General features: G+C 46.9%; 1 protein-coding gene and 1 long non-coding RNA gene across 10 annotated transcripts in view; one reads left to right on the forward strand and one right to left on the reverse strand.

Annotated features, from left to right (window-relative positions):
- LOC310686051 overlaps positions 1-15,883 on the forward strand; it is a 424,340-nt gene that overhangs the window by 109,020 nt on the left and 299,437 nt on the right. The window lies entirely within an intron of this gene.
- Positions 1-15,883, reverse strand: part of DYSF (dysferlin) — a 195,327-nt gene that overhangs the window by 24,776 nt on the left and 154,668 nt on the right. For all 9 annotated transcript variants that reach the window (XM_083520415.1, XM_083520413.1, XM_083520411.1 and 6 more), the window contains 4 exons: positions 14,943-15,082; positions 13,437-13,525; positions 12,140-12,235; positions 4,079-4,220 (listed from right to left, as the gene is read on the reverse strand). In XM_083520415.1, coding sequence (XP_083376541.1) covers positions 4,079-4,220; positions 12,140-12,235; positions 13,437-13,525; positions 14,943-15,082 — 467 coding nt within the window. The remainder of the gene's footprint in view (positions 1-4,078; positions 4,221-12,139; positions 12,236-13,436; positions 13,526-14,942; positions 15,083-15,883) is intronic.

A 15,883-nucleotide genomic window follows, 5' to 3' on the forward strand; every position in this document is an offset into this window, starting at 1 on the left:
CGGACGCTCTCTCCCGTAAGCCACAGTATCTGGAGGACGCAACGCCAGCGGCCGCCATGCACATCTTCGCACCAACAGTGTGGGCGTGCGCCGCGGCAACCGTGGACCTGGAGGCGGTGCGACGAGCGTTGCAGGATGACTCCTTCGCGCAAGCAAAGATGGCAGAGGTGCAAAGGGGCAAGGCAGCGGCCGACGGTTTCCAGCTAAGAGATGGATTGCTCATCCGTAAAGGGGCCATCTACGTGCCGGGAGACGACCTTCGCGCCAAGGTGCTGCAGCAGCTGCACGACGCGCCCACTGCCGGGCACTTTGGCAAGGAGAAGACGGTGGAATTAGTAGCCAGGGATTTCTGGTGGCCTGGAATGAGAGGGGAGGTCGCAGACTACGTGGCGAGGTGTGACACCTGCCAGAGGGCCAAGCCAGTGCACAGACCGCCGGCCGGACTGTTGGAACCGCTGCAAACTCTGGTCGAACCTTGGGAAAGGGTGGCCCTGGACTTTGTCACGGATCTGCCCAGCTCGAGGGGCAAGACGGCAGTGCTGGTGGTAGTGGACCTGTTTTCCAAGATGGCACATTTCATTCCGTGTGCTAAGGTGGCCACGGCGGAGCAAACCGCCAAACTGTTCATAGACCACGTGTTCAAGGTTCACGGTCTGCCACGGTCTATTCTGTCCGACCGGGGGCGGCAGTTCATCTCGAATTTCTGGCAGAAGCTGATGGGCTTCCTGAACGTCAAGATCAACCTGGCGTCGGCGAGACACCCGCAGACCAACGGGCAAGCGGAGCGGGTCAATGCCATCATGCAGCAGTACCTGAGATGTTATGCAAATCAACAGCCTGCGACATGGGTGGATTACCTGCCGCTTGCCGAGTTCGCCTACAACAACACGAAGCACGTGTCCACGGGTGTCACGCCGTTCTTCGCCAACAACGGGAGGCACCCCAGAACCTTCCCGGGACTGGAAAGAATGGGGGAGGGGGAGCCGCAGACAGCAGATGCGTTCGCGTCGGAGCTGCAGGAAGTCCACGATCAGCTGAGGCGCCACCTGGAGCTGGCCAAGCACGCATACAAGGTACAAGCGGACAAACACAGAAGGGTTGGCGAAGAGCTCCACGTGGGAGACTGGGTCTGGTTAGCAGCCCACGCAGTGCCGGCCAGGTCGTTGGCCAAGAAGAAACTAGGGCATAAACAACTGGGGCCCTACCAAGTCGAAGAGCAGGTCAACCCGGTAGCTTTCAGACTGGCACTTCCGGAGGGTTCCAGAATGCATCCGGTGTTCCACAGATCGGTGCTCACTCCCTACAAGGCACCGCACAGGTTCCAGGAACCCGGAACGGCGCCGAGTCCGGTCAGAGACAGAACAGGGCACGCGGGAGTGGCACAGAAGGAGCGCATCAACGAAGTCACGGAGATTTTGGACTCCAGATGGGGGGAAGAGGGGGTAGAATACTTTCTCGCCAAGGAGGGCACCCCGGCCAGTGCGAACAGCTGGGTGCCGGGCTACGCCTTGGACGAACCTCTGCTCAAAGACGAGTTTCATGCCCTCTTCCCACATAGACCAATGCCAGCAGACTTTTTCGACGACTGGCTTTTCACGCCCACGCTTTCGGCCAGCACGTTCCGGGGGTTCGACTCGGACGAGGACCCGACACGAGACGTCCGTTCCCCGGAGGGGTCACCCTCGGGATCTGCCTCAGAACCCTCGTATTGGTGGGACGATAGACCAGAGGAGCAGTTCCGCAGAAAGTGGCTGGAATGCCCAGGATGAGCAACGCCGCCAGGAGGAAGTGAGGGAGAGACGGACATGGACGTTTTCGGGGACGACCCTGGTTTCGAGCACGGCGGCACAGAGATGGAAGCGGAAGGGACCGTCGTCGACGAGAGCAGGGAGGAAGACCCGGGAGACTTCAGATGGAGGCCTGCCACGGGAAGCGAACGATATCCGACGTTCGTCCCTTTGACACAGCAGCACCCAGCTCCAGCACCGGAAGGAGGGGAGGGGGGAATGGGGGGCTTCGAGGGGGGGATGGATGTCAGGGGTTTAGGAGCAGAGGCAAGGGCAAGGGAGGAAACAGAGAGCGAAGGGGAGGAGGCAGAAGAAAAGATGAGTGATGACGACGACCCGAGATCTCCGAGTCTTTCCAGTGAATCAGAGGATTCACAGAAAGGAGCACCAGTGGCCAGGGCAAGGGGGGAGTCTAGGGGGGCACCCCAGGAAGATAGAGCCAGAGGGGACTCAGAGGGGAGCAGTTGGAAATCGGGACCAGCGTCACCGCCAGGGAGCAGGGAAGAGGAAGGGAGCCAGGGGGCAAGCGCTGGCAGCTCACCACAGGAGGGAGGGCACGAGTCAGGAGTGGCCACACCTCCATCGGGGTTTCCTGCTGCTGCTGCACAATTTCTGTTCTCATCCTGAAACAAAGTTCTTAACCTGAGGTAATATTTCTGGCAGAGTCTGTAACCTGAAGCATATGTAACTTGAAGCGTATGTAACCTGAAATACCACTGTATTTTGTATCTGTAGGGATAGGGCCTGAGATTTGGATGGCACAGCTACATGTCCTATGAGAAAACGAAGGGGCGTAGAGGATTCTTCTATCATGTTTATCAAACGTGGTCCAGATACAGAGGGATTGGAAATGTCTTGGATACACAGCACCCTGAAAGCCCAGATCCATTTTGAGGGCACAGCGCCACCTTTCAGGGAGGCCCCCACCCCATGGGCCCTTTCCTTCTGCAGCTGCTTTGCCCTAGATGCCTGGAGGCCTCATCTGCCACCCCAGCTGGCCCTCTTCATGGCAGGTGCCGCTGCGGCAGAACACTTTTCCATCTGAGGGTTTCGGTTTGAACTTCAAGCCTGTGCCGCTTTGCTTCTCGTCTCCCCCCACCCCCCAAAAAAAATTCTCTCTTCTTCTTTTTTACAGCCTCAAGTAATGAAGCTGGACTTCAAACGGCACATGGCGAGATCAAAACCCACCGGAGAGGAATGCGTCTCCTGCCTCCAGAGCCCAGTTTGTCACTCATTATTTCTACCTTTGCGAAACCTTTTACAAGCTGTTTCTTTCCTGCATCCAGCGACGGCTGGCGCACGGGGAGGGGGAATCAATATTGGTGCCGCGGGGGGTGCTTGCTCAGAGGCTCTTTCGGAGAGCCGCGCTTTTGCAGGGGGGTGGGGTGGATCGAGCCACGTTTTTGGCAGCAGACAGAACACAAGACCTGCTCAGGGCAAGACGGGCCAGGATTGCATGGGCAACCCAGTTAGATGGGCAGGGCACAAATAAATTATTATTATTATTGTTACTTTTATATCAGTTCAGAAGAATCTTTATTTGCATCAGCCACTAGCCACAGCAATAAAATAAAATAAAATAAAATAAAATAAAATAAAATAAAATAAAATAAAATAAAATAAAATAAAATAAAATAAAATAAAATAAAATAGTGTACTGAAGATAGAGGTGAAACTTAACTATACAAAATACATTTTGGAGGTTTACATCAATAATGAAATACAATGGTACCTTGCTTCTCAAACTTAATCCATTCCAGGAGTCCGTTCAACTCCTGAAACCATTCCAAAACCAAGTCGCGGCTTCGGATTGGCTGCAGGAGCTGCGTCGGATGTTCGGCTTCTGAAAAGCGTTCAAAAACCAGAACACTTACTTCCAGGTTTTTGGGATTCGGGAGCCAATTTATTCAGCAACTAAGCCATTTGAGAACCAACGTACCACAGTAATAGATCTTATTCTAATTGCCCCTGCAAATTTCTTTTTGCAGTTTTTGCTGTCACCTGGTTAAATTATTATTATTATTATTATTATTATTATTATTATTATTATTATTAGCCAGCCTAACTGAGGGAGAGTGCCAAATTTTGGCGTCGCACGGGGTGCCGCTAAAATTTGAAAGCCCCAAACTCTGCCACTGGTCTGCCCATGTGGGAGACTGGGAAGGTGGTAGAGACTGGAGACGGTGGAAGTGCAAGGGTGCTGTGTGTCTGTGTTTTGTGTAGCGTCACTGTTGCTAAATCAGAAAACAGCCTGGGACCAAGAGAGCTTCCTTTAGTCCAGGGACACTCACCTTCTTGGAGACACAGCAGACCTGCTCGGCAGGGAGGTAGTCAAAGGGGAAGACAAACCTCCAGTTGAAATTCCCCTCGCCTCCCATCGACCGGTAATGCACGTCCGTCTTCTGCTTGTTCTCTTCATAACCGACCAGCCACCTGCAAAAGGAGCAAACAGGTCCGGCTGCTCAATGGTTGTTGAAATATACTCAGAGTCGAGAGTGGATTTCATGCTCTTTATTCAGCTCATAGTAGTGAGGAATGGAAGTTCCCCTGAAATGACTGCTTTATATACGTTATTTACACAATGGGCCCCACGTGATTGGCTAATTCTGGGATTCTCCTGTAGGCCAATCAGGTTGCGGATTCACTTCCACCTGGAGCTGGATTGGGTGGCTCCTGCGGACCAATCAGACTGCTGCATTCTGGATCCTATTGTTCTAGGACCAATCTGACTGCTGCATTCTGGATCCTATTCAACTCAGTACATAACACCTGTGCAAGTGAGGATTAAGGTGGGCTCTTTTTTGCAAATCAGGGGCATGTTCAAAGTACAGTGGACACTCGGGTTGCGAACGTGATCCGTGTGGGAGGTACATTTGCAACCCACAGCGTTCACAACCTGCAGTGCCGTGTCTGCGCACGCGTGGGTCGATTTGGCACTTCTGCGCATGCACAAAGCGCGACTTCGTGTTCCTGCACATGCGCGAGCGCCGAAACCCAGAAGTAACCCGTTCTGGTACTTCCAGGTTCGGCTGGTGCGCAACCCGAAAACAACAAGCAACAGGGAGTCAGTAGCGGGATGGCGAGACAAAAGACCCTGGGCCCAAGCACACATGCCTATTGTATAAAGGTACAAAGCCCTTCTTTCACACCCTGTGAAACATAAATGCACAGTTTTTAAAAAATTGGGCAACGGCCAACTGCCTGCAACGTCTGAGCCTCCCCCAATCTGTCAAAACAAAGGGGGCAGGGGGCAGGAGATCTGTACCGCCGGACGTCCCCAGTTCCCCTTTGGCAGTGGCAGTCAGCAGCCAGGAGTCAGCCTGGTAACTCAGTTGGCTCTGGATGGCTTCAGGAGCTGCTTGCTGCCGTGGCGCCCGCCAGTTTTCCTTGCTAAAAGTGAGGAGGAATTAAAGAACCTTTTAATGAGGGTGAAAGAGGAGAGCACAAAATGTGGTCTGAAGCTCAACATCAAAAAAACGAAGATCATGGCCACTGGTCCCATCACCTCCTGGCAAATAGAAGGGGAAGAAATGGAGGCAGTGAGAGATTTTACTTTCTTGAGCTCCATGATCACTGCAGATGGTGACAGCAGTCACGAAATTAAAAGACGCCTGCTCCTTGGGAGAAAAGCAATGACAAACCTAGACAGCATCTTAAAAAGCAGAGACATCACCTTGCCAACAAAGGTCCGTATAGCTAAAGCTATGGTTTTCCCAGTAGTGATGTATGGAAGTGAGAGCTGGACCATAAAGAAGGCTGATTGCCGAAGAATTGATGCTTTTGAATTATGGTGCTGGAGGAGACTCTTGAAAGTCCCATGGACTGCAAGAAGATCAAACCTATCCATTCTGAAGGAAATCAGCCCTGAGTGCTCACTGGAAGGACAGATCCTGAAGCTGAGGCTCCAAGACTTTGGCCACCTCAGGAGAAGAGAAGACTCCCTGGAAAAGACCCTGATGCTGGGAAAGATGGAGGGCACAAGTAGAAGGGGACGACAGAGGACGAGATGGTGGGACAGTGTTCTCGAAGCTGCTAACATGAGTTTGACCAAACTATGGGAGGCAGTGGAAGACAGGAGGGCCTGGCGTGCTCTGGTCCAGGGGGTCACAAAGAGTCAGACATGACTAAACAACTAAACAACAGCAGTGGGCAGTGAGCAGCTCCTGAATCTAGCCAGAGCCAACTGAGCTACCAGGCAAATCTGGGGACATTCTGGGGACAGAATTTGTCCGGGGACGACTTCCGGTCGGTGCCAGCGCTTAATGGCGGTCCTAGCTCCGAGCTCCGGAGAAGGACTGCTTCGCAAGTTCGGGTCTTACCCGCTACGGCAAGCGGGGGACCCCTAAAATCCCAGGCGCTGAAGCCTGAGAACAAGGAGACTCGGTGGGCACCTTTGCGCCCCCCGGTACCGTGAAAGAGCCTTTTTAAAGGCTACGGATCGACATCGGGAGTGAGCGCGGTGCTGAGAGTCGCTACCCAGCCTGCGAAGTGAAGCCGCGTCGCCATAAGCGGAGAGCGCCGATTCCTTCCTGAAAAGAAAATTTGGACTGAATCCCCGTGAGTAAGAGCTGAAATATAATCGGGACCCTTTAAATTTCAAAAATTGGGCTAAAAACGGGGGAGATCTGAACAAAGGAAGTCTGCCTCCCCCCGACTGCATGAAAGTGAAAGCAACGGAGCTCTAAACCTGCATCCGTTTAAATTTGCTCTTCGATTAGCTTAACCGGACATTTAGACCCTTTGATCTCCCCTCTAGCTAGCAGGGCAGAGGGGAGGTGAATTTGAACAACAACTGCATGATTTGTTGGAAGTAAAAAAACCTCTGCTGTCTCATCCATCTGAAAAAGAAACGGTCTGCCTTTGTACCACACTGAACTGACTTTTCCCTGTGAAGTGATATCTTGATACAAAGTTTCCACAGCGCCTGGCTACTGTACAATACAAGAAGAAGTAGCATAAATTGGGCAACTGTGGCAATTTGAAGTAACAAGTTTTTAGTAATACTGACTTTGACTGTGTTAACCTCCCTTTTTACATCCTGGACATTCTCCTTTGTTTCTATACTTGGAAACTTTGTTTTATGGCCATTTTGATTTGCTCCCTCTAGAGGACAAAGTGAGGTCCGGCACGGCCTAAGACAGTGGAATTTTCCAAGGGAGAATAAATCCCGTGGGAACTGACCTTGACATGAGTGGCGCACAAGAGGAGATAGTCACAAGAGCCAAAACCAAGCAACAACAACAACAGCTGCAGCAGCTACAGGCAAAGAAAAGAGGCTCAATCTCAGGCGCAACAGTAGGATCAACAGGAACAACAGGGCAAGACAAAGGAGCAGCCGTCTCCATGGAAGCTGTGACAGATGCTCTGCTCAAGATAAATCAAACTCTGGAGTCTCTGACAAAACAGACTTCAGAGAATACACTAAAACTAACAGAAATTTCAGCAAGATTAAACCAGAATACAGAATCTATAAATAAATTGGTGGAGGAAAACGCCACTACGCGCCAAATTGCCGAAGACGCCAAAGCTACTGCGGGAGAGACACAGGAGAAGTTAGAGCCGATCGCCAAGAAGGTCTATGAGCATGATGCAACTTTGGCCTTGTGGGAGTTACAGAGGAAAGAGAGAAATTTAAAAATAAGACTGATTCCGGAGAATGAAAGAGACAACCTTGTGGAATACTTGACACGGGAGTTTGTGGACTGTTGGGACCTCCAGGAAGACGAATTCAAAATTACGACTGCCTTTAGATTGGGCAAAAAGCAAAACAGAAAGACCCCGAGAGACTGTTTGATCACACTCAGATCCAAGGAGGAAAGAGACAAAATATTGGGACTACACTTTGAAAAGGCCTTGCAAATTGGAAATTCAGCTGTACAGATCTTCAAAGACATCCCAAAATACATTCTGGACTTAAGAAACTTCTATAAGGATTTAGCCCTTTTATTAAAGAAAAACTCTATCCGCTTCAGGTGGGAATTCCCACAAGGGCTGTCATTTGATTACAAGGCAAACAAAGTGAAAATAAAGACAATTCAAGATAAAGACAAATTTTTGGCAAGATACCAGGAGGATCTACAGAAGGGGACTGTGGACGCACTTGCAGAACAGAGGAGAGCGTTGGACATCCTGAATCTCTCGTTTGGACAAAAACCACCACCATCAGAAGAAGAGCAACAATTGGGAGCTGTTGGAGGAGCCTCAGAAAAATAGAAAGATGGCTCTGCAATTCCTTAGTTGGAATTGTAATGGGCTCAATGGGCCTTTGAAGAGAAGACAAGTATTTCATGTATTAAATAGAGAACAACTGGACTTGATATGTTTACAAGAAACTCATATAACTAGAGCCCACAGGAGATTACTTACAAACAGAAGGCTAGGACAAGAATTTATTTCATCAGACAAAGTCAAGAAGAGAGGAGTTGTAATATATGTGAAAGAGAAATGGGCTCCAAAAATGATATTCAAAGATGAACAAGGGAGATATCTGGCTGTGGAGATACAAGTACAAGGAGAAAAATTTCTAGTTGTCGGAATTTATGCACCAAATGAAGGCAAATCCGACTTCTTTAAGAGACTTCATGAAACGTTGATGGACTATTTGGATTACAATATGATAATCATGGGAGACATGAATGGCGTGGTCTCCACCAATATGGACAAGGCACAAAGACTAACAGTCACCAAAGAAGGGAGACTCCCTAAGACTTTTTTCGAAATGACTGAAAACATGGACTTGATAGACATTTGGAGAACAAGGAACCCTCTGGAGAGAGAGGGAACCTTTTTCTCCCAAGCAATGATGACCTGGACCAGAATCGATCAAATCTGGGTTACTAGTGGAATGGCTCCAAAGATTAAGAAAGTGGAAATCTGCCCAAAAACTTGCTCCGACCATAACGCCGTGAAGATGGAGATGAAACTCACAATAACTGGTCAATTTAGATGGAGAATGAATGACACCCTCTTTCGTGATAAGGAGATTCTCACGAAGGCCCAAAAGACTCTAAAAGACTATTTTGAAATAAATTTGAGGACCGACGTGGAGAAAAGAGTGATCTGGGATGCAAGCAAAGCGGTTATGAGAGGATTTTTGATTCAACAAAATTCAATAAAGAAGAAAAAACAAAATGAGAAAAAAGAGAAGATTTTGGAAATGATAAAGGAAGGAGAGAGGAAATTAAGAACAAAACCAAAGTCTCAAGACATTTTAAGAGAGATCAAGCTATATCAAACACAGTACATGGAATTGATGAACCAAGAGATTGAATGGAAGATAAAGCAAATGAAGCAAAAGACCTTTGAATCAGCAAATAAATGTGGTAAACTTTTGGCATGGCAACTGAAGAAAAGGCAGAAACTAAATACAGTTACAAGCCTTGAGGTGGATGGAAAGAATATATCTAAACCCAATGAAATCAGAAATTGCTTTTTAAGTTATTTCAAAAAACTCTACACTCAAGGCCCGCAAAATGAAGAAGATATAGATAAATTCCTTGGAAAATATGGATTACAAAACATCTCTCATCAAAGCAAGATGGACTTGAACCAGAGAATCTCGGAACAAGAGATAGAGGCTGCCATTCAGAATATGCAACTGGGCAAATCTCCGGGACCAGATGGACTGACTTCCAGATACTACAAATCGCTGAAGGAATGGTTGACTCAACCACTAAGAGAAGTTTGTAATGAGATCCTTGAGGGAAAAAGGGCGCCTGAATCGTGGAAAGAGGCATATATTTCACTCATACCAAAGTCAGAGACTGAAAAGACCCAACTCAAGAACTACCGCCCAATATCACTCCTTAATGTGGATTACAAAATTTTTGCAGACATTTTGGCAAAAAGATTTAAAAGAGTTTTGATGGAGAAGATTCATAAGGACCAAGCAGGCTTTCTCCCTAAAAGACACCTGGCAGACAATGTAAGGAATGTAATAGACATTCTGGAAAAGCTAGAGGTGAATATAAACACTAAAGCAGTATTGATCTTTGTGGATGCGGAGAAAGCCTTTGACAATATTTCTTGGAGTTTTATGAAGAAGAATCTTCATGGGATGGGGGTAGGCCGGGGTTTTGAGAATGGTATGGCTGCAATATATTCTGAACAAAAAGCTAAACTGATTGTAAACAATGTTGTGACTGAGGAACTTAAGATAGAAAAAGGAACACGACAGGGGTGCCCGATTTCCCCATTACTTTTTATTTCAGTTCTGGAGGTGTTGCTGAACATGATAAGAAATGACCAGCAGGTCAAAGGTGTGCAGGTCGGAGCTAAACATTATAAGTTAAGAGCGTTCGCAGATGACCTAGTATTGACTTTGCAAGAGCCAAACACTAGTACGAAAAAGGTATTAGAAATAATACAACAGTTTGGCCAGGTAGCTGGATTTAAGTTGAACAAGCAAAAAACCAAAGTTTTAGGGAAAAACCTAACAGATATGGAAAAGGAGAAATTTCAAGAGGAAACAGGTTTGACTGTGGTCAAGAAGGTTAAATACCTAGGGGTTTACTTAACATCTAAGAATCAGAATTTGTACAAGGACAATTATGAAAAATGTTGGTTAGAAATCAAAAAAGATTTAGAAATATGGTCAAATTTGAAACTGTCAATGTTAGGCCGAATTGCAGTAATCAAAATGAATGTATTGCCTAGAATGTTATTTTTGTTTCAGACCTTGCAGATTATTGATAAGATGGAATGTTTTAAGAGGTGGCACAAAGACATTTCGAAATTTGTCTGGCAGGGCAAAAAGCCCCGAATTAAATTTAAAATATTGACAGATGCTAAAGAAAGAGGGGGATTTGCCCTGCCGGACCTGAAACTGTACTATGAGGCAGCAGCTTTTTGCTGGCTCAAAGAATGGATGCTCCTCGAGAACACGGACATCTTGGATCTGGAAGGTTTCAATAACGCTTTTGGTTGGCATGCATATCTTTGGTATGATAAAGCTAACAGTGCCTTTAAAAATCACATTGTCAGAAAAGCATTGTTTAATGTTTGGGTAAGATATAAAGATCTATTGGAAAACAAAACCCCTAGATGGGTCTCACCAGTGGAGGCTAAAGCAGTGAAGAAACTCAATATGGAGGTCGGATGGCCGAAGTATTGGGAAATTTTAGAACAGGATGGAGATAAGTTCAAACTACAAAGTCAGGAGAAATTGAAGCATAAAGTAGAAAATTGGTTCCAATATCGTCAAATAATGGAATTTTTTAAACAGGACAGGAAAATCGGTTTCCAGGTGGAAAAATCAAAATTAGAAACCGAACTGTTAGAACCCAATACTAAGAATTTATCTAGAATGTACAACTTGCTGTTGAAATGGAACACACAGGATGAAACAGTTAAATCGGCTATGATTAAGTGGGCTCAGGATGTTGGACATAACATTATGTCAGCTGACTGGGAATGGTTATGGAACACCGGTATTAAATTTACGGCATGTAATGCCTTAAAGGAAAACATTATGAAAATGGTATACAGGTGGTACATGACCCCAGTCAAGCTGGCAAAAATCTATCATTTGCCCGATAATAAATGTTGGAAGTGTAAAGAGACTGAAGGTACCTTTTGTCACCTTTGGTGGACATGCCCGAAGATTAAGGCCTTCTGGGAAACGATCTATAATGAAATGAAAAAGGTACTTAAATGTACCTTCCCTAAAAAACCAGAGGCCTTTCTCTTGGGCATTGTCGGCCAACTGGTGACAAAGAAAGATAGAGCTTTTTTCATGTATGCTACAACAGCAGCAAGAATACTCATCGCAAAGTATTGGAAGACACAAGATTTACCCACTGTGGAAGAATGGCAGATGAAAGTGATGGACTATATGACACTGGCCGAGATGACAGGCAGAATCCGTGACCAACGAAAAGAGACGGTGGAAGAAGAGTGGAAAAAATTTAAAAGGTATCTTAAGGACTACCATAAACTTAATGAATGCTAAAATGTTGTGGTTTCCAGAAGCAAAAGGGTACAGGGATACAAGGTTAGATTATAAAAGAGGACTAAGATGATAAAGATTGGAAAATTACAATTGGAAGTTGCTAGTTGAATTTTGGACATTGGGATGCAGAGAGGGGGGGTATGGGGAAGTCCAAGAAAAGAGGTTTATGAAAATATGTTTGAAACTATACGTGTATGTTTGTCATTTTTAGTGTTTGTCTGTTTTTCTTAAAAACTTTGTAAAACCAATAAAAATTTTATAAAAAAAAAAAAAAGAATTTGTCCGGGGACAGATTTGCAAATCCGGGTACTGTCACCGGGAACCGGGGACGTCTGGTAACCCTATGCTAAGCAGCTGGTGCCCATCTCCAGGACCTCCCCTGTGCCCTGGCAGGATGGCCTACCCTTTGACGTAGATGTCACTCATCTTCTCCCCCGTGATGCTGAGGTCGTCCAGGATGACGTCTTTGGCGTTCCAAATAATGCAGCGCAGGTAGAACCTGAAACCCAACGGGAAACCCAACGGGAAAGAGATTGGGTTTAGTGGGTGCATCTAGGCTATGGGCACCCACCCTGCACTGGAAGCACACCTCTCAAAGGATGCTGGGAACTATATTTTGGCCTACACAGTGCTGCAATTCCCAGCACCCTTAATGAACCACCCTAAACAGGATTCCTTGGAGGGCGCTTGCTTTATTGATTGATTGATTGATTGATTGATTGATTTTATTGATTTCATTAGATATTACAAGTGTTCCATTCACCTTCAAAATAAGATACACAAAATACATCCTAAAAATCATGAGGAAACATCCATACTTAATAAAAAAGCTTCAACACCGTATGTCTTCAGGATCTTAAATCATGATTAGATAGTCTTCTGCTTTTTAAGGGTGACTTCCGTCTACCTCACTGGGGTTCTCCCCCCCCCTTTATTCCTTTCCCCCCTTTTTCATCCTTTATCACCTTAACCATCATCTATATTATATCCAGTACAATATTTATCAATCATGCAATTTACGAAAATTAGTGCAGGCATGCTAGAGATTTTAGTTGGGAACAATGTGTTTTTTTAAATACCCTCTGTAACATTCCCACTCCTTTGTAAACTTTTGGTTTGTTTGATTCCTGATTATTTCTTTCATTTTTGCAAGTTCCAAATACGCAAACATTTTTATCTGCCATTCTTCCTTCAATGAGATTTTCTCTCCCTTCCAATCTCTAGCAACCAACATTCTCGCTGCTGTTGTTGCGTATAAAAATATCTTTTTCTTATCACCTGGGATATCTGTTGACAAAATACCTAGAAGGAAGGCTTCTGGTTTGTTTGTTTTTTTACAAATGTTTCTTTAAACATTTTCTTTAATTCTTCATACACAATATCCCAAAAGCTTTTAATTTTTGTGCAACCCCACCACATATGACACATTGTGCCCTCCACATCCTTGGAGGGTGTTTTCAATGCACAGTTTGGATGCAGCCACAAACCAGCTGCCAGCTTGGAAGGCTTTGACAGGGGATTAAACAAACTCATAGAATCATATAGTTGTAGGGCTGGAAGGGGGGATCCTGAGGGTCATCTAGTCCAACCCCCCAAAATGAAGGAATCGCAGGACATTTGTGTTTGTCCAGCAGGGCAATTCTTGTGATTTTGTGGTGTGGGTGTGAATGTATGACAGTGGCAAATAGGAGTCGTATTACCTCTTTGCTTTCCGTGGGGTCACATTGAACGGGGGCCCTGGGGGGCCCAGGGATTTGGGAAACACATCGACCCACATCTGGAGTTTTCCCTGAAATGAGGAAAAGAGGCTGTGAGGCAGGGAGAGTTTGTTCTGGGAGCTCAGACAGCCCTGCTCCATCTCCCTGCTTCTGGAGAGAGGAATTGACCGAAAGGGGGCAAGGGGTTCCTTCTGGAAGCTGGCTATTTCCGGGGAAAAGATGGAAGAGGGAAGATAAAGGCATGAGTTTGGATTCCCCAGCTGGTGTTGGTTGTGAGAGCTTCAGGGACGCTTTGGCTTTTGTTTCTTTGCGCAGTAGGCCCTCAAAGCATCACCTCTTGGGAATGCAAAGTGAAATCTAGACAGACGGAGGCCAATAATTTTCGCTATGGAAGGGGCACTATGGATGAATTCATGGAACGAACGAGATGGTGGCCCCCAAACGTTTAGGAACTGCTGATGTAAATCTTTATCCTGTGTGTGGTTTGGGAGCTGCACGGTCAGGGGAAAAACAATGCTGTCCAGGGTGGTAAAGACTGCGGAGAGAATAATTAGGTGCGCTCTTCCCACCTTGGATCAATCTATGATTCCAGGTGTCATAAGAAAGCTGCAGAGATAGTGCAGAATAGTGCACACCCCAGAAATGATCTCTTTTAGCTTCTGCCTTCTGGAAGAAGGTCCAGGGTTATAAAGACTAGGACTAGCCGCCTGAGAAACAGTTTTTATCCAAATGTGATTTTGGTTTTAAACGCAGTGTAAGGTACTCTCTGTGGGAGTATATTGCATTTAATTATGGTTTTTGAATGTCTGATGTAGATTTCTTTCAGTTTTGTTGTTCTATATGGGACAATGATAGGGACGCAGGTGGTGCTGTCGGTTAAACCACAGAGCCTAGGACATGCCAATCAGAAGGTCGGCAGTTCGAATCCCCACAACGGGGTGAGCTCCCATTGCTCGGTCCCTGCTCCTGCCAACATAGCAGTTCGAAAGCACGTTAAAGTGCAAGTAGATAAATAGGTACCGCTCCAGCGGGAAGGTAAACGGCGTTTCCTTGCGCTGCTCTGGTTCACCAGAAGCGGCTTAGTCATGCTGGCCACATGGCCAGTAAAGCGAGATGAGCGCCGCAACCCCAGAGTCGGCCACGACTGGACTTAATGGTCAGGGCTCCCTTTACCTTTAAGGTAGTCTCTGTGGGAGTATATTGCCTTCAATTATGAGGTATTTTTAGAGGGTTAACCAGGCTGGGATAGCTGGGATAGTAGGCTTGTTGGATTTTGAACATCTGATGCAGATTTTTCCAATTTCGTTGTTCTGTTTGGGACAATGGCAATAAAGATTATCGTATTGTATCCCTACTGCATTCCATCTTTCATCTGGCTATTTGGGGGCGTGATTTCTGCCTCAGGCACTGGCCTGGCACAGAAGGGCTTTCAAGATGACGGCAGCTGTGCCCTGAGACTCACCGCTGCCTCTCCCACCCAGGTCTTACCTGCTCGATGTCCGGTTGCAAGGGGCTGTAGAGTCGCCTCGTCTCTACATGCTCGGGGACCAGGCCTTGCTTCTGCAGGGCGTACAAGGCGAGCCTCTCCTCCGGGGGACCCAGGTGTGGGTTGGGGGGCTTGCCATCATCTAAATGAAAGAGAGGAGGAGGAGACTGCAGTAGCGGACCACCCATCTACTCCCAGAGCAGATAAAAGGGCAGAGCTAAGAGGACGGAAGAGGCTTGGGACAGCTGGGAGACGGTCCCTGTTCAACTTCCCCACAGATTACTTACACACAGAGAGAGACGAGGCTGTCAAGTATTCCAGAGGGTGGGTGGGGGGAAGGAAACTGACATGGCCAGAATCTCTGTCCACCGCCCTGTGATCTTTTTGCTCTGCCACTTTCACCACGAAAACCTGCTCTTTAGTGTTCAATCAGAACAAACATCCGTTTGTTTTTTCCGTGGGTGGATGCTGGCTCCGAACAAGCGCCAAAAAGCAGCTTTCACAGGGAAAGCTCTGGGGCAAAAAGGAAAAAAATTATAATTACTCGGACAAAGAGCTTCAGAGGGCAGGCTATGCCTGAAAAGAGCAGAGAAAAGATGAGTGTGGCTCAGCCCTCAGTATAAAATGGCCGCAAGTCTTCCTAGGATGTCCTCTGTGAGGCCTCCATCCTTCCGTGAGGTGCTCCTTGTCTGTTGCCTCCAGTTGGCCAAGCAGGGGTCACACCAGCCAAGTGTCCCACAAAAAACGGGACGTCCCATTTTTTCGTGCCTGATTGTGGTGGCCATTTTGGGTGCTGCTCTTTCTTGCAACACTCTTGCCCTGAAAAAACGCATTTTGGGGGGTCAGAGTGCATGCGGGTCAAGCGACTCGCCCAGGAGCACATCCCAGAAAGCACGTATCCCAGTTTTTGATCTGCAAAAGTCAGACTGCCGTCTCCAAGTCC

The sequence above is a fragment of the Podarcis liolepis genome, assembly GCF_965112155.1.
Source record: "Podarcis liolepis genome assembly, chromosome: 9".
Taxonomy (NCBI): Eukaryota; Metazoa; Chordata; class Lepidosauria; order Squamata; family Lacertidae; genus Podarcis; species Podarcis liolepis.